We start from the raw sequence: 26387 nt of genomic DNA on the forward strand, positions 1-26387 counted from the left end.
CTTTTTTCAAAATGTTAATGGATTAAAAATTTTATATATTTTCACTGATTTTGTTTTTATATTTTTTATTTGACATACACCAATGCTTATTACAATAAAATTTATGCATATAATTATTCACTTATGTATTGAAGCATTAATATATTTACTACTTTTATAGGTACAAACTAAAGATTGTTATTGTTGATGGTACAAGCAATGCATAATTTCTATTGTGAGATAGAGAATGCATGCAGTTAATTGGAAAAAGGCGGTTGATATTATCAGAGAAAATCAAAAGGCTATTTTAAATATTATTAACTCATTCATTAAATTTTAATTTATAAACATAACATTAATTAATAATTTATTCTTTAGGTTGTGGTTTTTTATATGATACAACAAGAGATAGAGACGACATTGATAGATAAAAATATCATATTCAAGGTACGAAAGAATTTGGATAATGAGCATCAAACAAAATATACAATGACCAAAGTCGCAGATAGAAATGCCATGATAAAATCATTGCCAAAACCATTACTAGACCACTAAGTAAGTTGTTTATCTAATGTCGCTAAGTATGATTTAGTTATATTTATTTATACTTATTTATATTTGTATGGTTAAATTAATTGTAGGGAACCACTAGCATTTTTAATCCAATGGATAGCTCTATAGTTGAGGAATTGGTATGTTGTAAACAATACGTAATTATAGAATTTTACAACTATTTTTAGATTTTTTCTCATGCCTTTTTTTTTTGTTCTTTCTAAACAGGTCAATGATTTTTTGTTCTTCCTAAACAGGTTAACGAATCATCAATTGGTAGTGGCAACATTACCGCACCAGACAAGAAAGAGAAGTTTCGTGATTTTACGGAATTCATAATGATGGATTGGAAAAGAGATCACTTGATGATCAATTTTCCTCGTCCATTTCGACCAACAAAACAAAAGTTTTTTATTAAGCAAGAGAAAGATCACTTGTTTTTATTAATTCTCTAGCAATTCATGCATAATGATCTTTTACAAATTTGAGTGACAATATTTTTTGTTTTAAAAATTCTGAAAAAATGCATGAATCATAAGTGTAGAAAATGATGTAGCTCGTTAGTAAAGTATTATTTATAAAAGACTATTGTTGTATCTCAACCATTGATTGTTGTTGTTTTTGTTCTTGACAAGCTATACCATGGGGTTTCACCCTTCGGATTTCCTGTGTATTCCATAGTAATTTTGCAAATTACTTGATGCTCACCAATCATGATTTTAAGAGACTAATTGGACCTATATGTTTTGCTTGGTGTTTGTTGCATTGATCTCCTCAGCCTCATACTGGTAGTTGCTCCTTCGTATAGCGTATATGGTGGACTACATATATCTTTCTGTTCATTAGTCGAACCTATGTCATTCAAAGGGTTTTGAGTTCCTTTTTGATCTCAGGCTAAGCACCAGAACTGGACCACGGAGATTGATGTTATCTGATACCGAGAAGGATAGTACTTAAACTGCCAAAAATTGTCTCAAAATCTCTGTGTATTTAGGTGAACCCAATTTTTAAATAGAACAAACATAAGAATGATGAGCCAATGTGATGAAACTAAGGTGCACCTAAGGTGCAAACCATCTATTTTGGTGAATCATCTAACGGATAAAGATTCGAGTCCCCAGGCTTGGCACAATTTTGATAGGTGATAGTGCAAGTAAGGAATAAATGAAAATATGCAATTGTATCAATTTTATTACTAGGCTTGATTTTTCAACTGTTAATTCTTTTAAGCTATTTTCTTGTATCATTCAGCTTCTTGTGCAAAAACTTAGATGGGATGAGTATATAGTCTCGATTTTGATATTTGATCAAAATTGACAAATTCAAGCATATGTTATTGGATCAATTTTACAGGGACGTCGGTCCTCACCGTATAAAGTTTCTCGCCCATTGGTCTATGTCGGTTAAAGGGGCGGATATATCTTGGTTGGAGGAGGAAAATAGAGAGATGTTCTATGTACACGGCCCATGGCCGATGCTTCCATCTAAAATCATCGACGGTTAAGAAATGAATCGTCATCGTGTTTTTATCTGTAGCCGCAACACACATGTCGATTTTGAATCGGTATGAACCTTAACCTTTAATTGATGTTTTATATTAATGTGATATGAGCATAAATGACCCAATTGAAACTCATTCGAAGCACAATCCAGTATGAGCCCATCAAACCCGACCCAGCATAAGACCATTTGAGGCCAAGCCCACTAAACATGTGGTCCTGAACCGGGCTGGGTTTGATATTTTTTTAAAAAGCCTGACCCATTTCAAATGTGGTCCTGGGCCTAACTCCCCGCGTTGTCAACCGAGCTTGGGCCGGGCTGGCCATCCCGACCCAGTTGACAACTCTAGTTGGGAGTTAAAAATAGTACATCCCAAAATATTGTTCAACATATAAAAGAAAAATACACATTTATTTAAATACATATCCTAAAATACACCGAGCACTGAAAAATCACCACAAAATTCATCAAACCACTGAAGCAATGAGACGGTTTTGTAACGTTTATCGACCTTCTCTTCCGTTTAAACGCATGATTTCAATTGAAATTAACTCATTCTTCCAATCTAGGGCATGAGTCAAAGCAAGACCAAGTTGTTTCAGATCGGGTAAGTGATGAAACCCCATTTTTTTCCCTATAATTCATAATTCTTTTGTCTGAACGTGATTCTATAATATTAATTTTAGAAAATTATTGTTGATGGCGCTATAGATTTACCTGATCTGAAACTCCAATTTTTTTTCCCCCTATAATTTCTAATTCTTTTGTCTAAATGTGATTCTATAAGATCAATTTTAGAAAACTATTGCTAATGGCGCTATAGATGTATATAAAGCTCGATTAGGTTTTGTTTGAATTAGTTCAATTAGGTTTTGTTTGAGTCAAGCCGTTGGCTTCACTTTGTCATGAGTATCTTTTCCTTCGTCAATAATTATAACCCGACTGTGCAAGAATTCAAAATCGAACAATTCAAGCATATGTTATTGGATCAATGTTACGGGGACGTCGGTCCTCACCGTATAAAGTTTTTCGTCCATTGGCCTATGTCGGTTAAAGGGGCGGATATATCGAGCTTGGAGGAGGAGAAGGGAGAGATGTTCTATGTACACGGCCTATGGCTGATGCTTCCCTCTAAAATCATCGACGGTCAGGAAATGAATCGTCATTGTGTCTTTCTCTGTGGCGGCAGCACACATGTCGATTTTGAATCGGTATGAACCTTAACCTTTAATTGATGTTTTATATTAATGTGATATAAGCATAAAAGACCCAAGTGAAGCTCATTCGAAGCACAACCGAATATGAGCCCATCATACCCAACCCAACATAAGACCATTTGAGGCCAAGCCCAATAAACATGTGGTCCCAAACTGGGCTGGGTTCGATATTTTTTAAAAAGCCCGACCCAGGACCAACCCATTTCAAATGTGGTCTTGGGCCGAGCTGGGCCTAACTCCCCGCGTTGTCAACCGAGCTTGGGCCGGGCTGGCCAGCCCGACCCAGTTGACAACTCTAGATGGGAGTTAAAAATAGTACATCCCAAAATATTGTTCAACATATAAAAGAAAAATACATATTTATTTAAATACATATCCTAAAATACACCGAACACTGAAAAATCACCACAAAATTCATCAAACCACTGAAGCAATGAGACGGTTTTGTAACGTTTATCGACCTTCTCTTCCGTTTAAACGCACGATTTCAATTGAAATTAACGTATTCTTCCAATCTAGGGCATGAGTCAAAGCAAGACCAAGTTGTTTCAGATCGGGTAAGTGATGAAACCTCACTTTTTTCCCTATAATCCCTAATTCTTTTGTCTGAACGTGATTATATAATATCAATTTTGAAAAATTATTGTTGATGGCGCTATAGATTTACCTGATCTGAAACTCCACTTTTTTTTCCCCCTATAATTTCTAATTCTTTTGTCTAAATGTGATTCTATAAGATCAATTTTAGAAAACTATTGCTGATGGCACTATAGATGTATATAAATTCGATTAGGTTTTGTTTGAATTAGTTCAATTAGGTTTTGTTTGAGTCAAGCCGTTGGCTTCACTTTGTCATGAGTATCTTTTCCTTCGTCAATAATTATAACCCGGTTGTGCAAGAATTCAAAATCGAACAATTCAAGCATATGTTATTGGATCAATGTTACGGGGACATCGGTCCTCACCGTATAAAGTTTTTCGTCCATTGGCCTATGTCGGTTAAAGGGGCGGATATATCGAGCTTGGAGGAGGAGAAGGGAGAGATGTTCTATGTACACGGCCTATGGCTGATGCTTCCCTCTAAAATCATCGACGGTCAGGAAATGAATCGTCATTGTGTCTTTCTCTGTGGCGGCAGCACACATGTCGATTTTGAATCGGTATGAACCTTAACCTTTAATTGATGTTTTATATTAATGTGATATAAGCATAAAAGACCCAACTGAAGCTCATTCGAAGCACAACCCAATATGAGCCCATCATACCCAACCCAGCATAAGACCATTTGAGGCCAAGCCCAATAAACATGTGGTCCCAAACTGGGCTGGGTTCGATATTTTTTAAAAAGCCCGACCCAGGACCAACCCATTTCAAATGTGGTCTTGGGCCGAGCTGGGCCTAACTCCCCGCGTTGTCAACCGAGCTTGGGCCGGGCTGGCCAGCCCGACCCAGTTGACAACTCTAGATGGGAGTTAAAAATAGTACATCCCAAAATATTGTTCAACATATAAAAGAAAAATACATATTTATTCAAATACATATCCTAAAATACACCGAGCACTGAAAAATCACCACAAAATTCATCAAACCACTGAAGCAATGAGACGGTTTTGTAACGTTTATCGACCTTCTCTTCCGTTTAAACGCACGATTTCAATTGAAATTAACGTATTCTTCCAATCTAGGGCATGAGTCAAAGCAAGACCAAGTTGTTTCAGATCGGGTAAGTGATGAAACCTCACTTTTTTCCCTATAATCCCTAATTCTTTTGTCTGAACGTGATTATATAATATCAATTTTGAAAAATTATTGTTGATGGCGCTATAGATTTACCTGATCTGAAACTCCACTTTTTTTTCCCCCTATAATTTCTAATTCTTTTGTCTAAATGTGATTCTATAAGATCAATTTTAGAAAACTATTGCTGATGGCACTATAGATGTATATAAATTCGATTAGGTTTTGTTTGAATTAGTTCAATTAGGTTTTGTTTGAGTCAAGCCGTTGGCTTCACTTTGTCATGAGTATCTTTTCCTTCGTCAATAATTATAACCCGGTTGTGCAAGAATTCAAAATCGAACAATTCAAGCATATGTTATTGGATCAATGTTACGGGGACATCGGTCCTCACCATATAAAGTTTTTCGTCCATTGGCCTATGTCGGTTAAAGGGGCGGATATATCGAGCTTGGAGGAGGAGAAGGGAGAGATGTTCTATGTACACGGCCTATGGCTGATGCTTCCCTCTAAAATCATCGACGGTCAGGAAATGAATCGTCATTGTGTCTTTCTCTGTGGCGGCAGCACACATGTCGATTTTGAATCGGTATGAACCTTAACCTTTAATTGATGTTTTATATTAATGTGATATAAGCATAAAAGACCCAACTGAAGCTCATTCGAAGCACAACCCAATATGAGCCCATCATACCCAACCCAGCATAAGACCATTTGAGGCCAAGCCCAATAAACATGTGGTCCCAAACTGGGCTGGGTTCGATATTTTTTAAAAAGCCCGACCCAGGACCAACCCATTTCAAATGTGGTCTTGGGCCGAGCTGGGCCTAACTCCCCGCGTTGTCAACCGAGCTTGGGCCGGGCTGGCCAGCCCGACCCAATTGACAACTCTAGTTGGGAGTTAAAAATAGTACATCCCAAAATATTGTTCAACATATAAAAGAAAAATACATATTTATTTATATACATATCCTAAAATACACCGAGCACTGAAAAATCACCACAAAATTCATCAAACCACTGAAGCAATGAGACAGTTTTGTAACGTTTATCGACCTTCTCTTCTGTTTAAACGCATGATTTCAATTGAAATTAACGTATTCTTCCAATCTAGGGCATGAGTCAAAGCAAGACCAAGTTGTTTCAGATCGGGTAAGTGATGAAACCCCACTTTTTTCCCTATAATCCCTAATTCTTTTGTCTGAACGTGATTATATAATACTCCCTCCGTCCGCCAAAAGTATGGCACAATTACTATATTTGGCGTCCGCAAAAAGTATTCCACTTTCCTTTTAAAGCCATGGTCCCACCATCCACCTTTATATTTTATCCTTACAAACACTCATTATTTACAAAAAACCCACCCCAAATTCAATCTCAACCACACATCTCAAAAAGTTGTGGGACCCTTTCTCCACTACATCAACATCATCACCAATTTTATTAAATCCCGTGCCCAACCAAAGTGCCATACTTTTGGCGGACGGAGGGAGTATCAATTTTGGAAAATTATTGTTGATGGCGCTATAGATTTACCTGATCTGAAACTCCACTTTTTTCCCTATAATTTCTAATTCTTTTGTCTGAATGTGATTCTATAAGATCAATTTTAGAAAACTATTGCTGATGGCGCTACAGATGTATATAAAGCTCGATTAGGTTTTGTTTGAATTAGTTCAATTAGGTTTTGTTTGAGTCAAGCCGTTGGCTTCACTTTGTCATGAGTATCTTTTCCTTCGTCAATAATTATAACCCGGCTGTGCAAGAATTCAAAATCGAACAATTCAAGCATATGTTATTGGATCAATGTTACGGGGACGTCGGTCCTCACCGTATAAAGTTTTTCGTCCATTGGCCTATGTCGGTTAAAGGGGCGGATATATCTAGCTTGGAGGAGAAGAAGGGAGAGATGTTCTATGTACACGGCCTATGGCTGATGCTTCCCTCTAAAATCATCGACGGTCAGGAAATGAATCGTCATTGTGTCCTTCTCTGTGGCGGCAGCACACATGTCAATTTTGAATCGGTATGAACCTTAACCTTTAATTGATGTTTTATATTAATGTGATATAAGCATAAAAGACCCAACTGAAGCTCATTCGAAGCACAACCCAGTATGAGCCCATCATACCTAACCCAGCATAAGATCATTTGAGGCCAAGCCCAATAAACATGTGGTCCCAAACTGGGCTGGGTTCGATATTTTTTAAAAAGCCCGACCCAGGACCAACCCATTTCAAATGTGGTCTTTGGCCGAGCTGGGCCTAACTCCCTGCGTTGTCAACCGAGCTTGGGCCGGGCTGGCCAGCCCAGCCCAGTTGACAACTCTAGTTGGGAGTTAAAAATAGTACATCCCAAAATATTGTTCAACATATAAAAGAAAAATACATATTTATTTAAATACATATCCTAAAATACACCGAGCACTGAAAAATCACCACAAAATTCATCAAACCACTGAAGCAATGAGACGATTTCGTAACATTTATCGACCTTCTCTTCCGTTTAAACGCACGATTTCAACTGAAATTAACTTATTCTTCCAATCTAGGGCATAAGTCAAAGCAAGACCAAGTTGTTTCAGATCGGGTAAGTGATGAAACCCCACTTTTTTCCCTATAATCCCTAATTCTTTTGTCTGAACATGATTATATAATATCAATTTTGGAAAATTATTGTTGATGGCGCTATAGATTTACCTAATCTGAAACTCCATTTTTTTCCCTATAATTTCTAATTCTTTTGTCTGAATGTGATTCTATAAGATCAATTTTAGAAAACTATTGCTGATGGCGCTATAGATGTATATAAAGCTCGATTAAGTTTTGTTTGAATTAGTTCAATTAGGTTTTGTTTGAGTCAAGCTGTTGGGCTTTACTTTGTCATGAGTATCTTTTCCTTCGTTAATAATTATAACCCAGTTGTACAAGAATTCAAAATCGACAAATTCAAGCATATGTTATTGGATCAATGTTACTTGGACGTCGGTCTTAACCGTATAAAGTTTTTCGTCCATTGGCCTATATCGGTTAAAGGGGCGGATATATCTAGCTTGGAGGAGGAGAAGAGAGAGATGTTCTATGTACATGGACTATAGCCGATGCTTCCCTCTAAAATCATCGACGGTCAGGAAATGAATCGTCATTGTGTCTTTCTATGTGGCGGCAACATACATGTCGATTTTGAATCGGTATGAACCTTAACATTTAATTGATGTTTTATATTAATGTGATATGAGCATAAAAGACTCAACTGAAGCTCATTCGAAACACAACCCAGTATGAGCCCATCATACCCGACCCAGCATACGACCATTTGAGGCCAAGCCCACTAAACATGTGGTCCCGAACCGGGCTGAGTTCGATATTTTTTAAAAAGCCCGACCCAGGACCAACCCATTTCAAATGTGGTCTTGGGCCGAGCTGGGCCTAACTCCCCGCGTTGTCAACCGAGCTTGGGCCGGGCTGGCCAGCCCGACCCAGTTGACAACTCTAGTTGGGAGTTAAAAATAGTACATCCCAAAATATTGTTCAACATATAAAAGAAAAATACATATTTATTTAAATACATATCCTAAAATACACCGAGCACTGAAAAATCACCACAAAATTCATCAAACCACTGAAGCAATGAGATGGTTTTGTAACGTTTATCGACCTTCTCTTCCGTTTAAACGCACGATTTCAATTGAAATTAACTTATTCTTCCAATCTAGGGCATGAGTCAAAGCAAGACCAAGTTGTTTCACATCGGGTAAGTGATGAAACCCCACTTTTTTTCCCTATAATCCTAATTCTTTTATCTGGACGTGATTTTATAATATCAATTTTAGAAAATTATTGTTGATGGCGCTATAGATTTACCTGATCTGAAACTCCACTTTTTTTCCCTATAATTTCTAATTCTTTTGTCTGAATGTGATTCTATAAGATGAGTTTTAGAAAACTATTGTTGATGGCGCTATAGATGTATATAAAGCTCGATTAGGTTTTACTTTAATTAGTTCAATTAGGTTTTGTTTGAGTCAAGCCGTTGGGCTTCACTTTGTCATGAGTATATTTTCCTTCGTCAATAATTATAACCCTGTTGTGTAAGAATTCAAAATCGACAAATTCAAGCATATGTTATTGGATCAATGTTACGGGGATGTCGGTCCTCACCGTATAAAGTTTTTCGTCCATTGGCCTATGTCGATTGAAGGGGTGGATATATCTAGCTTGGAGGAGGAGAAAAGAGAGATGTTCTATGTACACGGCCTATGGCCGATGCTTCCCTATAAAATTATCGACGGTCAGGAAATGAATCGTCATTGTGTCTTTCTCTATGGCGACAACACACATGTCAATTTTGAATCGGTATGAACCTTAACCTTTAATTGATGCTTTATATTAATGTGATATGAGCATAAAGGAAAAATATGGTTAGAAAATGGCCAATCACATTACATTGTTTTGGCTTAGATAAAATATGTCCATAATTTATATGAAAACACCTAAATAAACGGTGGATGCACATCCTGTAGTCCATCAAATGCATAAACTTAATTATTGAAATTAAACCAAAAGGCAAAAGATGTTTGTTTAGTAATAGAGATCTGAATAATCGCTCAACCATATTTTGAATTTGCAACACTGCAGAAGGAGAAATCTTTCTATGACATCTACGTAGGTGTGTTTTATTCGGACTTGAAAGATAATGGTTATGGTCTTCAATAAACTGAACCACACAAAACTTTTTGATTTCCCGACTGCTAACTTTCATTTTAGTTTGATAATCAAATCTAGTTTCTGGACGAATCTTCTTTACACAAATATCACGCTTCTCAGACATCATTTATCCTTGAGCACTACAACAAAAAATTATGCATGCTAATTGATCAAATTTGTCTTTATGACTTTTGCTCTTTCTTACACCAAAACCCACACGTTTTGAATACTTTAAATAAAAGCCATAAGCTTCTTGTTCAGTGTCAAAGCTCTAAGTGCACCCCTATATATATATAATATATTATATCCATTGCTTAACCTAGTATGTAGGACCAAATCTTGACCACACATTTATGACATGTGGCACATTAAGATTGTGACACGTAGCAAGGAGCTTTCAAGGCAAAATCTGCAGAGGGATAAAATCGGAATATATTTTTCGAAATTAAAAATAAATAAAAAATATTTTTTTTTGATTTTTTCAAAAAAGACATATTTTAGATGCATAAAGTTTCATACAAAGATGCATAAAGTTTCACACAAAAATGCATTTCATTTTACAAATTTTAATATTTTCGCCACCCCACCCCACACCACCCCCCCACCCCCCCCCCCCCAAAATTGACATGTTTTACATGCATATAATTTAACACAAAAATGTATAACTTTGAACAGAAAAATGTACTCCCTCCGTCCCTGAAATGGCTTCCTCTTTGGGGACGGCACGGGTTTTAATAAAAAGTTGTAAAGTGTATTGATAGTGGAGAAAAAGTGATATAATTATTATTAGAAGTTGTGAAAAGTGTTATAATTAGTATTGAGAGTGGTGAAAAGTGAAAAGTAAGAATAAATAAAGTATTGTTAGTGGTGGGGTAGGTTTCCAAAAATGGAAAGAAAGAAAGAGGAAGTTATTTGGGGGACGTCCCAAAATGGAAAAAGAGGAAGTTATTTTAGGGACGGAGGGAGTATTACATTTTTACAAATTATGTATTTTCACTACCCCACCCCCACCCCCCTCCCCCCTCCCCGTAGCCAATTTTTTTTTTCTTCACAAAACTGATTTTTTTCACCGCTCACCCACCCCCAACACCTCCCAAGCCATTTTTTTATTTATTTTTTTAAAATTTGTGGAAAAATCAAATTTGTAAAAAAATAAAAAAAAAATAATTTTTTCGGCTTGGGAGTGGGGTGGGTCAGCGATCAAAAAATTAGTTTTGTAAATAATTATTTTTTTGGCAAGGGTGCGACGAGGGGGGGGGGGGGGGTCAAAAAATTAGATTTGTGAAAAAGTAATTTTTTTTTTTCATGTTTATAATTTTATTTTCCACGCCATGTTTGTTGTTGTTTTATTTCCTGATTTATGGGAGTCTTGAGAGACAGAGAGAGCAATATTTAGAATAATTCATATTATATAATATATGTGGATTTACAGATATCAAATATCACAACTTACAATACAAATTAATCTTTACTTTGTAATATGTTTACAATACAAATATCACAACTTACAATACAAATTAATCTTTACTTTGTAATATATGTGGATTTATAGTTGATTTGTCACAACAAAGGCCGAGAAACCTGGACTTCAAATTAGGCTTGCTTCACGTCGAATCTAGTCATTTTTCATCAAAGATCAACCTTTACAAGACGTGACTTTAAACTCCACCACCTTTTCAGTCGAATTCGATGCAACTTGAACACGACCAACTTTCTTTTCCACACAAACACATACTGCAAAATGGTGTAGATGAGCCAATCATCATTTGCCAAGTTGTACAAGTCATTCAAAACTCACCGGTATAGCAAAACTTGGATACTTGAAAGCTAAACACAAACATGGATCTATTACCTTCCAAAAAGATGTGGAGGAAGAACTTAGTTGCAATCCTTCGAAACTCTGTTTGATGCAGCTCATAAACATCCAACTATCACTTCTACACATCCATTTCATTTGCCAATTAACTATTACAATTGCAAACTGAATTTACTCTAACGACATCCAGCAAAAGAAAGTTCTGGCCATATGTATTAATATCATAACATATTACTAGGTTAATCTATAAGGCAGTGTTGGGAAGAAAATTCAGTAGTAATATGCTATCACTGTTATTGAACATGCCAAGGCTTCAATTATACATTAGTAATAGGCAACAAATATAAGAAACAAAGTACAAAACAAGTACCAAAACTAGTTGAAGTGATTCAAGGGCCGAATAACTGGAACCCTTCTTAAACAAATACCATCAGCTTCTCCAAAAGGCCGCAAGATTAGAAGGGTGACGTAACCTGCAGAATTGCAGCCTCATTTTCAACTAATTTGATCAAGTTTGTAAGCTCTACTGCAGTACTGCTCTCAATATCTCATCCACTTTGATCAACTACTGCATCAGCAGGAACGGCAGCAACTTCAAGCTCCTTTCTCCTTATATACTCGTTCAAAATTGTGAGACGAGCTGTCTCAAAAGCGAAGTACCCTATAGCAGAAAAGCATGCACTATAGAAAACTCGAGGCCCCATCCCATGAGTGAATCCGACCCACCCTTCTTCCTTAAGTATCTGCTTGACTGTATCCCTCACTCCCGAATACATGGCAGCGGAAACCTTGTTCACGGCCTCCCCGTGGCCCTGTGTCATCAACCTCGTCTTCACTACATCCAAAGGAGTTGTCAAAGAGGCGGATATTGCCCCGGCCAAAGCCCCACAGCCAACACTCTGATACGGCTCCAAATTCGCCTGCTTCGTCTTCCTCAAGACCGCGGCTTTGAGATACTCAAATGAGGAATAACTCAGCACACCAGCAGGCAGATTCCTAAGCAATGTGGCACTATACCCAGCATACAGCCCCAAGATTCCATCTTTCTCCAAAATCCTCAACAAAACCTCCCACGATCGCCCCTTGGCGCCAGCCTGCATCCTCTGCGTGATCAATTCCTTGGGCACCATGATCGCAGACGACACTACGTTCCCCATTGCACCAGCTGTTGGAGGGATCAACAGAAGGGGATAGCTCCCACATTTCGACAAAAACGACTTCCCAAACTCGCAGGTTCCGAAATAAACCGCGGAGGAAAACGTCGAGCCGACAATAACCGCTGAAACGCCACTGTAGAATCCCAGAATGCCCTTACTCTGAAAAGTCTTGGCAATCACATCGAAGGCGCCTTTGTAAATTTCCGATGCCCCCTTTGTCTGCAGCTTGGTTTTGACCGTATCGAGCGGATGAAGACAAACATAAGTGAATGCACCGGCGATACCACCAGCAGCGGCGCCGATGATAGCCCGTTCAAGAGTGGAGAGATTCTTGAACAGGGCTTGGGCCGCCGGCGACCCTCTAGCGGCTGGCTTGAACCAATTACGTTTTTCTGGTTTTTGTGCGAGCTCCTGATTGGAAAGTGTGGTGGATGAGAAACTCAGTCTTGGTTTGGGAATTTTAGCGAACACCTTGCGTGCGGGTGCGGGTGCGGGTGCGGGTGCGGTGGGATTGGGACTGTATAAGTGGAGAGGTGAGGAGGAAATGAGGGTGTTGAGATGGTTGAAGGATGAATTGAAATCGGTGAGAGTGTGTGAATTTGGGCAGAGAAGGATGAGAGCATTTGGGGTCGAAGTTTCCATTGAAACTGATGTACGATTTTTCGGAATTTTGCAGCGTTGTTTGTTTATGGGCTAGGTCGTTGGGGATTGGGTTTAGTTTAGGGCGTGTTTGGTTACGCTGTTTACTGCGGCTGACGTGGAATGTTAAAATATCTCAAGGTAGAAGGGTGCACATGTAATTTTGAATAATTCAGAGACGAAAAGGAGAATATAGGGTTTTTGGAAACGCTAAATCCTCAAACCAGAAGCTGCTCGTCGCTCCCACTCCAACGCCCAAATCGCAGCCGCGCAGGTTTGAATTCGCTCTATTCTTTCAATACACCTCTTACTCTGCGTTCTTCGATCGTGCTTCTCTTTGTATTTCTACCGTGCTTGTATGTTTGTTTAATAGCTTTCTATTTTGATTCGTTACAGTAATTTAGTCATCTCCTAAGAAGAGTAAGCGTTGATTCATCACTGCATTGTGTCTAAGATAAATAAAGTAATTGCAAAATCTGCGCTTCGGTTTCCCTTGTTTTGCTGTTGTTGCTGTTTATTGTGTCGGTTAATTCACGCCGGCGGCCGAAGTTCTGAGGCTGACGATTCGTTTTCAGGTTTTCCTTTGTTGTGTTTGTGAGTGAATTTGATATATTGTGGAGAGATTTGTCTGTTTGTTCAGGCTTTACTGAAAGTATGCACTATCGAAGTTAGACCTAATTCGATGAGGATTAATTAAGTTCATGATGCAATGTGATAAATTGGTATGCAGAGTAGATAATTGTTGTTGGATTGATTTTACTTAGAGCCTTTTCTATATTTGTTGTTTTCCTTTTACTATCTAAAATTCTAAGATTTAGTTCTGAAGGAAAAAAAGAACATCCGACTCTCAAATTGTAAATAGTAACCATCCATGAATAAGCAGCACCGAACTGCTTCTTAGCTGGTTTACTCATCTGGATTTCGGATTAGCTACTCCCTTTGGTATGTACAATAAGTCATTATGCACGTTTATGCACATATGTCTGAATTCAAAGGATTAGGGCATATTTCGAGTCATGTGACCACTTTGTTTATCTCTGTACTTGATTAGTGTAGCCAAATTTGTTATATTAGCTTGAGATGCTGTCAGTTTATGTATTTAATTTCTTTTATACACAGTGAATATGGGGGATCAGGATGAATTTCGCTGCTTTATTGGGAATTTATCATGGTCAACATCAGATAGAGGATTGAAGCAGGCATTTGAGAAGTTTGGTCATCTGGTGGAGGCGAAGGTATCAACACCACTTTTTCTTTGCATTTTGGATTGAGGGTCTTTGATCCACTTATCACAGTTGATTGGTGTTTTCTTGTTTCCACCTTTTGCTTCTTTTCAAGCCTTATGCTTTCTTGGACTCCTAAATGACTATCAGAATCTGTATAACATTTGAATATACTATATACTTCCACCTCTTACTTGTCCTTGCTTTACTAATTGCAATATGTTACAGGTTTGCTTGCTTAGTACAAGTTTTTGGAAACCCTTTGTGCGAACATAATGATCCCTGTATTTATATGAGGTTTAGTGGTGTTGCATTTGACTTTGATCTAAATGAAATTTGGGATATTGTTTCAGATATGCAAACAATTAGTCGTCAACATACTTGGTGAATCATTTACCAGTTTTGACTTGACTTTGGTGTTGCTCCCATTTTGATGTTTTAAAGTTTGTTTTTTCTTGAAAGCTGGGTGCAGGAAAAAATGGGAATGTCTGTTCACTGTTCATGCCAAAATTATTTATTGAATTTACTGTGGGAAGGAAAAGGAACTAAGGAAGTGTACTGGTGTTGATGATGACCGTGTGTTAAATATTGCTGACTGTTGAAGTTCGTAACATGTATATTTCGAAAAGAGGTTCCTTTTAAAAAGATTATATTCAGTGAACTGGGATGTGAGTAAGCTGGAATGATGATGCATCATAAGGTCCATCCTTCTATTTCCTGCAAGATATCTCACATATTAAGCTTTCCACTTTTTTGGGCTAGTAAGCTCCGTATATTTATATAGTTCTTTTCCAGGTTGTGCTTGACAAGTTCTCTGGCCGCTCTCGTGGTTTTGGGTTCGTTTCATTTGAAGAAGAGAGGGATATGGAAGAAGCCATTAAAGCAATGAATGGAATGGATTTGGATGGGCGAGCCATTACTGTTGATAAAGCTCAACCTAACCAGGGAGGTAGAGACAGGGATGGAGACAGAGACCAGGATCGTGATAGGGGGCGTGACCGTGATAGGGGTAGGAATCGTGACAGTGGTGGAGGGCGTGGATCAGGTGGGGACTGTTTCAAATGTGGAAAGCCTGGACATTTTGCTCGAGAATGCCCCTCTGGAGAAGGATCTAGAGGAGGGGGAGGTAGATATGGTGGAAGGGATGACAAGTATGGAGGTAGCAGTCGCTATGGCCCTGATCGTAATGGCGATAAGTATGGTGGTGGGAGTCGCAGAGACTCTGGCAGGGACTCTGGTAGAGATTCTGGTAGAGACTCTGGTAGTCGTGGTGGGTCTGGAAGTGATAAGTATAGTCGTGACAGATCTGGGCCTTATGAGCGTCCTGCATCAGGCAGCTTTCGCTCATGATTAGTACGTCACATTTCTTCCTTTCATTCATAATGGGCATGCGACTTTTATATGAACAAATACTTTCCTTGATTACCATATGTGTATGGATCAATGCTTTTCAATAATTATTAACTCATGAGCCTTGTTATGTTCAATCACTTAGCCGTTTCATTTTGGTTGCAGCTGGTGTAATAGCGGCAGTTTTCCAGTTTGGAGGGCATGTACGAGATTAATGCTTTCTTGATTTGGTCATTTCAACTGAAGCACTTTTAGCTACATGAGGCTTTTGTGACGAGAGGGTTCTCATGCTATCTGACTTTTCTTTTCTTTTCTTTTCTTTTCTTTTCTTTTTTGCTTAGTTTGTGGAATTGTGTCCTGGAATTTTATCGTTGAAGTTATTTTTGCTTGTTTGGATTCTTCCTTGGTTATGTTGATATCCGTATATCGGTTAAAAGATTAATACCATGTGATCTTGCTGTTTCGAATTTGTTAAAAAGCTCTTCATCCCAACAGGATTTGCTGAAGCAGTAGCAACCTTTACTTGAGCCAATCCCTATGCATTCTTATAATATCTTACATCTTTTCTTTTATTGTTGAATGGAGAATCTTTGCTGCGTCTTTCTCCTTTTTGGAGTGATAAGATTTCTTTTGTTGTTTTATGGTTTCTTGAAATGAAACGCTTGAAAGTGACTCATGATATGTCTGTTTAATTGTGTTTCATCTCTGGCTTGCTCAGTGATTGGCTTTTGTATGCTTGTATTTATTTCCTTTTCATTCTCTATTATTTTGAGAAGGGTGGTTCTATGCGATTTCTGTAGCACAATTAAGTTGTAATTTATTTCACAATCGTCTGTTTGTTTAAGCACGTATAATTTAGCTAAGGGGTGTTTACTTTGCATGATTGACTATTTTTATCTTTAAGAGTAGGATGTCTTAAATGATAAAAATAATTAAGGGCTTTGGGATATTTTAAAGTTACAATCCATCAAAATAAATAAGGGATTAGCCTTATTATTTTTATCTATCAATTCAAGACCAATTTTCCAAAATTATTTTTATCTATCAAGACTAATCTTCCAAAATAAATGTTTACTAACTGTATTCAAAATCATGATCTTGGACTGAATTTTTAAATTTGACGTTTCAAAATTTACGACAATGGAGGTTTTTTTTATACTTATTTAGTTATTTATTACTCCCTCCGTCCCATTATTGAAGACCTACTTTTCTTATTGAGGTGTCCCAATAATAAAGACTCATTTCCAAATAAGGAAAGAATTAGCCTTTAAAATACACTAATTAATTTAACCTTAATTACACTATAAATAAGAAACAATAAAAAAACCCTATCATAATTCCTACTCTCTCGGCTTATCCGCCTCTCTCTCTCTCAAGTTCTCTCGGCCTCTCCGCCTCTCTCACTCTCTGAAACCCTAGGATTCCTCCGCTCTCATCCTCCATCCGCGCCGCCCTCCTCACTCTCTATCCGCGCCGCCCTCCTCCGAAACCCTAATCGACCTCCGTCCTCAGCCTCCATCCGCGCCGCCCTCCTCCAAAACCCCAATCGGCCTCTCCGCCTCTCTCTGGAACCCTAGATCTACGCGTTTATGGCCGAGAATAGCAGTTGGTTGGCATATTTGAACTCTGAATTCGTCCCCGATTCGAAGGACGAAGAATTCTTTGCTAATATACCTCCGTTGCCGTCACCGCCGTCTGGTTTTTTCTATGATGGGAGCGGCAGAGTCCAGGGTTCTGAGGAGTCCGCCGGTGGTGCTTTGATGGAGGATTCGAGGGTTCCAAGGAGTCCGATCCGGCGGCCCATCTATCGCCGCCCCTCTACCGCGATGAAGGCGCAAGATTCAGATCTAGACGCTCTCCTATGCACGGAGAGTTGGGATGACGTCGTGCGCGAGCGGGAAGAGGTCGTCAGCGGCGACTGGTGGCTCCGGTGCTCCCCCTTGTTGCGAAGGATGGTCTATACCATGTTTCCGGGATTGAAAGGGTGAGATCTTTCTTTTTTGTTGCGATATTTGTGATCGTATATGCGTTGTTGGTATGAGGGGTGTGACCCTCTGTGTTGTTTCCATGAGTGCGATTGTGGTAGATGGACTGAATGCTGAGATGATGAAGTTGCTGCTCATTTTTTTTCCCTAAAATGCTAAGAATCTATGATTAAAACTATGAAAAAATGAGATTGTGGACTGTGTCCCCATTTGGTTTATTGATGGTTGCTTCCCTGGTTCCCTCTTGTGACTAATTGTTTGTGATTGCATATGGTGTGTGCCCTAGTTCATGATTTGTGTGTAATTGTATTGTGTATGTGGGCAGTGTCTCTCTTGTTTGAGTGTTATTGCTGGTATGAGGGCTGTGTCCCGCTTGTTTGAGTGTTATTGCTGGTATGAGGGCTGTGTCCCTCTTGTTTGAGTGTTATTGCTGGTATGAGGGCTGTGTCCCTCTTGTTTGTCCTGCCAAAAACTGATTTGCACAAAAAACTGAAAACAACATCTTTAGAAGCATTCCTATGCATTAAACTGAAAACAACATCTTTACAAGCATTCCTTGCACTATAGCTTTACAAAAACTATGCATTCACACAAGCATTCCTATAGCTTTACAAAAACTATGCATTCACACAAGCTGTACAAAAACTATGCTCCTACTCTTGCATATGTTGCTGCCTGGTGCTAAGTGGAGGCAGTCTCAATCATGCTCAATTGATTGAAGGCTGCCTCCATTGCCCCATATGCATCATCATGTAATCCCAATTGCTCCTTCAGTTGGTCTATGCCTTCAACAACTCATTTTTCAATCAAATATCCAATGCACTCTTCCACAAGTTCTTTTGGCACCTCTAATGACATTGGAAGTGCACCTTGCCTTGAAAGCATTCCTTTCTTCATGTGTGGAAGCTTATGACAGTTTTGCCCTCTTACTTTCATGATTTCAATTAGACATCCTTGTAGGCTCAAGAAAACTGCATTTAAAGTATGAGGACTTAGCTCCTCGAATGATTTTTCAACTGCTTGTACTAGCTCATGCTCAGTTGTGGCCACTGATTGTACTTGCAAGCTCTGAATGGCCCTAAACCAACCCAAGTCATTGATATTGGTGTCTGGGCTATTTGGAGGTTGATGTATAATCTTGATATCAAATCCATTGGCTGTTGCAGCAGCTCTCCAATCTGGATCATTGTCCTTAATATGTGGCCTTGCATTATCTTGCTGTATATATATAGTTTTGCTTGCAAATTGAGGCCATTTGTCCCAAATTGCAAGAATTAACTGTATATAAAGGCAATAAACTGTAATGAACTGTAATTAACTAGAATGAACTTCAATTAACTGGATTTAGGTAAAAATGAATGCAAATATTTGCTACATTTGGCTATACCTTGGAGATATAGCAGGCCTTCATCACTTCTTTGGTGATGGATTGGATTTGCTTCTCCTCCATTGTTCCAGCCAGCCTGTTCTTGCTTGTTCTCTTGGCTGGTACCATCTCTCTGAAAGGAAAAATCCCTATCTTGCCATCGAATAACACACTCCCATCTTCATTAAATAGAGGTCTGCCCACTACACAACTAAACATAACTTTTTTGATAAACTTCTTACTCTTGCAAGTGCGATGTGGATCAGTTTCCTCTGGAGTTAAGTAAAATTTGTGGTTTGCTTTGGTGATGTAGAACCACTTCTCATCATATTCAATCTGTTCAAGAGAGAACCGTAGCCTCAATAACTTGTTGGGAGCCGTCAAATCGGGTCGGATAACACTTGAATGAGCTCTTATAAGCCCCTTTGAGATCCATCTGCCCACTGTACTCTTCGAGCAATTAATACCTGTTGCTAGTCTTCGAATGGTTCCCCTTTTATGCAACTCTAGACTAGATATGAGTTTTAAATCTATTTGCACTCTTTTTCTTCTACATTTATTGATTTTTTTGCTTTGAACGGATACTAAGTGACCTTGTGCTTGCTCCTTTTTTGCAGCCTGCCATAAACGTGAGACGGAGCTCCGACAACACCCCCATTTCGCCATGGCAGCAGTGATAGTCCCATGGTGGAGCTTCCCATCTGTTGAATTTTGAAGAAGAAAGAAGGCCATGGCTTGCCTTTCCTCACTTGTTAAATCCTTCCTTCTACCCATCTTTTGTTTTTTTTTTTTTGTGTTTGGAGCTTCTAAGATCACAGCTTTTGTGTGAAAAACTGATCTGGAAGAACCGCACCTTTATAAGGTTGTAATCCCAAATTTTGGTGGGAAATTAAACTAATGAATGAAAAATGAAGGTTGGCGCCCATTTTTGGAGATTAACACTTTTACTTTTGTTTCCAACTGCTCAGCCGCCTATTTTAATGCTGTATTGACTGCTCAATAAATGAACTTTAGGCTTAATAAAAAATCAACCAAAATAAATAATCTGGATTAAAAAAAAATTAATTAAATTAAATGAATTAAAATTTTCGAATTTTTTGGAAATTAAATTCAAAATTGAAGTAAAGCATTAAATAGAAAGATTCCAAAATTAATCGCCTACACTAATAGTGGTGGGCCACAACACTTTAACAACTAATCTACCTCTCCTTAATCTCCGTGCCCAAAAGACCTATGTCTTAAATAATGGGACGGAGGGGGTATTTTTTTCGTTGCAATTGAAGTCACCGAGCATAATGTCGGCGGCAAAATCAGAGCTATGTGGAGGTACCATGAGGCTTGAGGTGAGACATTCAAATTATTCTTTTGAGATTACACACATCTTTAGATAACTTTGAACCTTCGATTTGTTGTTACTCGTTAGCACCTATAATATTATGTTAACGTAGATGGATTTTTTTGAGAAGAAAAGTATACGGAGTTATTTCCGTATAAGTTCAAACTCCCTGAGGCGTAAATATTAACCGTTCCCCAACTGCTAATTTCGTGCAACGTCAAATTCTGGCAGCCTCCTCTTTTGGACATGGGCCTTGCAATAAAACCAAACTTTCAGTTTCCGCTTACTTCTAATTTTATTTCTTTAAAATCTTAAATACAAAACCAAATAAATGAGAGAAATAAAATTGAACGCCAAAAGTCCATCACATAATCACATTTTATATTCTACAGACGAGTACTAATGTTCCAATGGAAAATATTGTCACTTATGTCATGATCAAGTTGCACAATTATAGGGCGTGTATTATTTAAGATTTATAATACATATGAATCTATGATTGTCATTATTAGAATTCCTTCAATGCTTTTCCTTTCAATTGAATATGAATCACATCGTTTATCTCATAATGCAAAGATTATGAAGGGCATTGGGATACCATAATATTTCAGTCCATCTTAATCTTAATAAATAATAAAATGACCTACACTATTCTTATCCATCTCAACTAATCATGGAATACTGGATCTCTAATCTAATTTTAGATGAAAAAGAACATGAGAGTTACCGGCTTGTGCTCTATTTTATAGCACACTCTAATACAATTTGAAAGGCATTTCCTATATGGTCGTTGAATTTTTTTTATTTTTTATTTTGAATTCCCTCCAAAAGCTCTGCAACTCATAAATCCATTCCTCAAAATCTGCCTTCCCCAAAATCCATATGCGTGGGCTCGAGATCTTATATTATATTTTGATATTTGAAGAATTAGATGGAAAAAAAGTAGGCACGTCAATGAAGCACAACATAAAACACATTCCATTAAACGCAACAAATAATTGGAATGCAGCAAGATTGAGAAAGAAGTTTTTCATTTGTATATGTGCATTTACAGGTTTGAATTCCTAAGTAAAAAAAATGATTAATTGTGAGTTAAATTCAATAAGGTGCAATGTGAATGGTCCTGGTTTCATAAGGAGCCAAATTAGACTTACTACTCTTAGCCCTCAATACTTTGACCAACTCGCTGCACATGTGCTTGGTAGTGGACGAGCACGCGCTCTGCATCACCACTAGTACCTTGGTCAATCCGTTCACTTTCGCCACCCTTTCCTGCGCCGCTTGGTCCCTCGCTAAGCAGCACACGCTCCACAGCACCGTTATTCCGTGCTCCGTCGCCGCTCCCGAACACCTCATCAGCCTCTTCACGATCTCCCCCACGCACTCGCTGTCCTCCCCGATCGCGCCCCTCCCCTCCGTACACGTCGCCACCGTTTCCAGCATCGCCACCGCTCTCTCGATCACTCCGACAACCCCGCTCAGGGAAAGGATTCGCCCCACGGTTCGGACGATTCCCAACCGGATCAGCTCCTTCTTCGCCGCCCTGCTCGTTGCCACCGCTAGCAGAGCCGACAATCCGCCTTCCACCGCCGCCGTATCGCTCTCCGCGGTGGTTAGGGTGTATAGATTCTGCAATACACCTGGTTTATTGGAAATTTTGTGCTGCGATTCAGGATTTAGAGCGATTAGCTCCAGAATCTTCGCCGATTTCACCTTCGATTCCGCGTTTCCTTCCCGCAAAACCGTCGCGAACGACGACAGACAGTCGCTTCGGTCACCGCACTTCAAAATGAGCTCGTTCAACTTTTCCCTCACGCCAATCTCCGACGAGATCAGATCGAAAACCTCAACAATCAGTTCGCGAATCCGAATCTCGTCGGATTCCGCGAAAAATTCGACGAACCTAGAAACCGCGCCGTTAGACAGAGCTACAAACTTCAGATTCCCCTCCGACGCCTTCATGAAATCGATCAATTTCTCCACAGAGCTGGCGTCGAGCTCACCTTTTATGATCCCCGCCGCCTCCTCCTTGGAGACAGCAGACGACGGCGTCAGTGGCGCCCGTGCGGCGTCGGCATGGGAGAGCCAGAGCTGAATGAGGCGGCGGAGCGTGAGATTCGGCGTGGTGAGCGTAGACGGCAAGGTTTGCATGGTCGCCGGACAGGTTTTGTGGCCGAGAGCCAGCCACTTCTCGATGGAGCTCCGATCGTACGTGACGCCGGTGCAGAGACTCACCGGCGACTTCATCACATCCATGGAAATCGGGCACCGGAAGAGATTCGGTACAGTGACATACAGTTCCTCCCTCCTCTTTTCTCTCGCCATTTTCGCACAAATCTCTCTAGTTTCTGAAGAGTGTTTATAAGAGAGAGAGTCAAAGTGGGAAGGGTGTGACGTCGTTTTGGTCAAAATTCCAAAAACGGAGTCCAATTTAAGTAAACCAGAAATTAGAAAATTTTATTCGGTAGTAAAGTTTTTAAAATTGGAAGTTTGAAACGGAGTTCCATATTTATATAGGGATCAGACAAAAAGGGTGGTGGTGGGGGCCATGCGTTGAAGAAATGGATGGGATATTTGCATGAAATTCTTGCATGGATTTAGGTAAAGTCAAACTCTTGTGTCCGCTAATTTTTATGTTTATTCTTGATTTTTCAATGATTATCATTTAAATATTATCAAGTGGGACTGTTAATTATTGTTAGGCCAAAAAGAACTGGATTTGTGGATGATGATACGGTAAAGTAGTTCTTGCGTAATGGAAGAATCCACTCTCCTCGTGTAGGATTAAAAATCTTAAGAAATTATTGCTTCCAAAAGTGGTCATAATTCATAAACAGTATACTTATATATACAAAAATAACTCTAAATCTCTAATTTTAATATGATGTCTCACGTCGATGAGGTGATCTTGAAATTCAATCAGACTAGTTGAACAAGTATTATATACTATGATTTTAATTATCATATTCAGCTATTTTAAATTATGTTTGATAATAATTGGATCTTCAGATTTAATTAGCAGGAAAAATATTGTAAGAATGGATTTGATGATTAATTAATACTGAAAGGGATTAAGCACTAATTGGTGATGCTGTTAGAGATTCGATTTCCATATTGTTGAAAGAATCTTTAATTCTACTCCATTTATATAGGCGATAGAGTTACCAAAAGCGTGGTATTTGAAGCACCTCACTAATAAAACAAGAAACACAGTAACAAATTAAACTCCTGGTGGGTGGGGTGAGTATTCCGGTGACCTAATTCCTACGTGCTAACGTCCGTCTTAATGAAATTATAGTTAATATTAATTAAACTTTATTGTTTTTACTTTAGATTCATAAACTTTTATTTAATTTTTTTTATTAATAATAATTAAGTTTTTTTATTTAATTTAACGAAATAGTAATATAAACAAATAAATAAGAGGTGGGCTCCAACCACATGGCACCCAAGACCACCTCTTTTTATGACAAGGAATCTTAAATTTGTGTGCGTGCAAGAGTCCATCGGTAGGTGGTTAATGCTCAAGATTTGAGGTCCTAGGTTTGAGTCTATCGTCATGCGGTCTTTAAATTTCTTTATTTATTTGTATAATTTATATAAAAAAAGAAATCTTAAATTTGAACATCACAATATTAATGTAGTTTAGTAGTACTCCATTTGTTCCATAAGAGTGTGCATAAGTGCATATTCTTATAGAACGGATGGAGTATCTATTATTGTGTACTAAATTTTTAACTTGGGTTTATTAAAGTTACTCCTATAATCCTTTAAAAAATAAAGGTTGACCCGAAATCAATTAATACATCAATGTTGGAATCGTTAAATGACATGAATAACGTGTTAATCAGAAAATTATGGTTCGAACCAAAATTTTGAGATGAAAAATTGGCGATCATGTTATGCTTAAAATTTGGAAGGGTAGAGTAGAAGATTGAAGATTTTATCCTAGCCTAGCTATCAATATATAGTCCAACAGACAAAATAATTGAGTATGAATATACTGAATAAGTTCTATGTTTATAGTGAACATAGGTTTCATTATTATGATAGGTCGAGAGAGAGATATTCCTGAGACAAAACATAATGCGGTAGGCTAATTATGGGTAGGATGGCATGAAGCGTTTGTGAGTTGATTATACAGTTTGAAAAAGTTGGTAATTTTGAAGAACATATCCAAGTTGACCTCATTGTAGTGCGCACTATAAAACAGAATCATTTTATAATTAAGCAAACATGTGATGTGCATTTTTTGCTTATTTTCTGCTGCCCCACAGTCACAATTACGTGTTCAACTCCAAACTCGGACTTTCACAATTTTAAATTTCCCCTCAAATTAATTTGTCACATAATCGGAGCATATATCCCACAAATAATCAAATATATGCATGTACACCTAATACCGACTTCAATATTCCTACTACTTATATGAAGATTAATTTAAATATTATCTTATTTTAATCAAGGCGTTAATTACATAATACGAAATTTATCAATGGTCTACCAATCAAGTAGTATATCGAAACTAAAAATTGAAAATTAATAACATGCGGACGGTAAAACCTCTATAAATTAATAATTTTGGGATCTAGAAAATTTTATTAATTTAGAGAGATAGTAATACATCGATAAATTCAAATTTATTAATTTATAGACTCGTCTAGATCAAGTCATAATAATGTGTAAAAATAAATGGGAGATGATTTTTAATGTATATAAATTAAATAAAATTCATCGATATTTAATCAAATAAATTCATCTATTTATCAATTCATTACAACTAATTTAATATTTTATAATTTACCATAGTATTCATAATTGTAATATTTTATAAATTATTAATTTATACTAATATTTACAAGACCTATATATTTATAATGAAAATTCTCTTAAAAACAATTATTTCATTATATCATTATTTTCAAGAGATTTTATTGTGATTAAAGATTAGGTCACGATCCTCACTTATCGTCCATCACTACCTATAAAAAAAGGTAGCAATTTAGCCCCTATCAGTGACACCCTTATGGCGTATAGTACCCTATACTAAAGATTCGATCAATCAGGCCTCTGATGTCCCAATTTTTTTCAATTACACCCATCTGTCTAACGACAACCTAACGCCGTTAGACGGGGGGACTTAATTACATCGAAATTGGAACATGGGGGCCTAATGATGCCGTTTGTAATTTGTTTAGTGATTTGCACCCCCACTCTCTCTGCGTCGAGGACCAGGAGATGTTGCAAGACGCAAGCAAGCAGAAAACAAACTCCCGGGATAAGCAAGCCACGCAACGACAATGAGCGATCGTGCGATTCCGAACAACAGACATCGTAGACTCTGTCGGCTGTGTCGAAGACGATGCGCTCTTGATAGTGGATTCGAGCTAGAGCACGAGGACACAAACGTTGCCGATTATGCCGAAATTCTGGGCGGTGGCGACTGTGACTTGGTTCTCGTAGAATGGGCTCAATTTGACGAAGTAGCCTGAGACGTGCATCACAAAAACATCACGTCCACAATCGACCACCTGAAAACCATCGCCACTGGCCCGCCATAGCCCAGCCCTTGACTGTACAGTGTGGTTGTGCCTATGATGACCGAGATTATCGAAAATGTCACTGAGAAGTTGGAAATTTCACTGTCAATTCAAAAATTTCACGATGATTTTTTAGGAAAAATGGATTGAAAATGATGTGGAAGAGGAGAACGGGGGTAGAATAGGTACGAGAGGTAGCGGTGGAAGTCGCCGGGGTCTTAACTGCGTTGAGCTTCTTCAAATTATGTCAACTCAGGAGGGATGCAGTTAAGCTCTTCCGTCTA

The 26387-nt window shown here is 38.3% G+C and overlaps 4 protein-coding genes across 8 annotated transcripts; 1 reads left to right on the forward strand and 3 right to left on the reverse strand.

Moving 5' to 3' along the window:
- Positions 1-11764: 11764 nt before the first annotated feature.
- LOC131011699 (protein MITOFERRINLIKE 1, chloroplastic) lies at positions 11765-13306 on the reverse strand. The gene has a single exon (XM_057939492.1). The coding sequence runs from the start codon at positions 13304-13306 to the stop codon at positions 12056-12058; it is 1251 nt and encodes a 416-aa protein (XP_057795475.1). The 3' UTR covers positions 11765-12055.
- Positions 13307-13437: 131 nt separating this feature from the next.
- Positions 13438-16354, forward strand: LOC131011701 (glycine-rich RNA-binding protein RZ1A). 5 transcript variants are annotated; one of them, XM_057939495.1, is made up of 5 exons: positions 13529-13577; positions 13700-13878; positions 14423-14538; positions 15322-15879; positions 16042-16354. In XM_057939495.1, exons 3-4 carry the CDS (start codon positions 14428-14430, stop codon positions 15874-15876), a joined length of 666 nt encoding a protein of 221 aa, XP_057795478.1. In that variant the 5' UTR covers positions 13529-13577; positions 13700-13878; positions 14423-14427; the 3' UTR covers positions 15877-15879; positions 16042-16354. The 5 variants fall into 5 exon arrangements, with proteins under 5 accessions (XP_057795477.1, XP_057795479.1, XP_057795478.1 ...); XM_057939494.1 differs by lacking the exon at positions 13700-13878 and having other exon boundaries at positions 13438-13577; XM_057939496.1 differs by lacking the exon at positions 13700-13878 and having other exon boundaries at positions 13450-13577; positions 14411-14538.
- A 2302-nt stretch (positions 16355-18656) lies between these two features.
- LOC131009608 (uncharacterized) lies at positions 18657-20001 on the reverse strand. Its single transcript, XM_057937022.1, has 2 exons — positions 19249-20001; positions 18657-19139 (listed from the first exon to the last, which is right to left on the reverse strand). The coding sequence occupies exons 1-2, from the start codon at positions 19999-20001 to the stop codon at positions 18657-18659; spliced, it is 1236 nt and encodes a 411-aa protein (XP_057793005.1).
- A 1576-nt stretch (positions 20002-21577) lies between these two features.
- Positions 21578-23882, reverse strand: LOC131011700 (U-box domain-containing protein 28-like). The gene has a single exon (XM_057939493.1). The coding sequence runs from the start codon at positions 22886-22888 to the stop codon at positions 21662-21664; it is 1227 nt and encodes a 408-aa protein (XP_057795476.1). The 5' UTR covers positions 22889-23882; the 3' UTR covers positions 21578-21661.
- Positions 23883-26387: the final 2505 nt, after the last annotated feature.

Source organism: Salvia miltiorrhiza, chromosome 2 (assembly GCF_028751815.1).
Source record: "Salvia miltiorrhiza cultivar Shanhuang (shh) chromosome 2, IMPLAD_Smil_shh, whole genome shotgun sequence".
In the NCBI taxonomy this organism is placed as follows: domain Eukaryota; kingdom Viridiplantae; phylum Streptophyta; class Magnoliopsida; order Lamiales; family Lamiaceae; genus Salvia; species Salvia miltiorrhiza.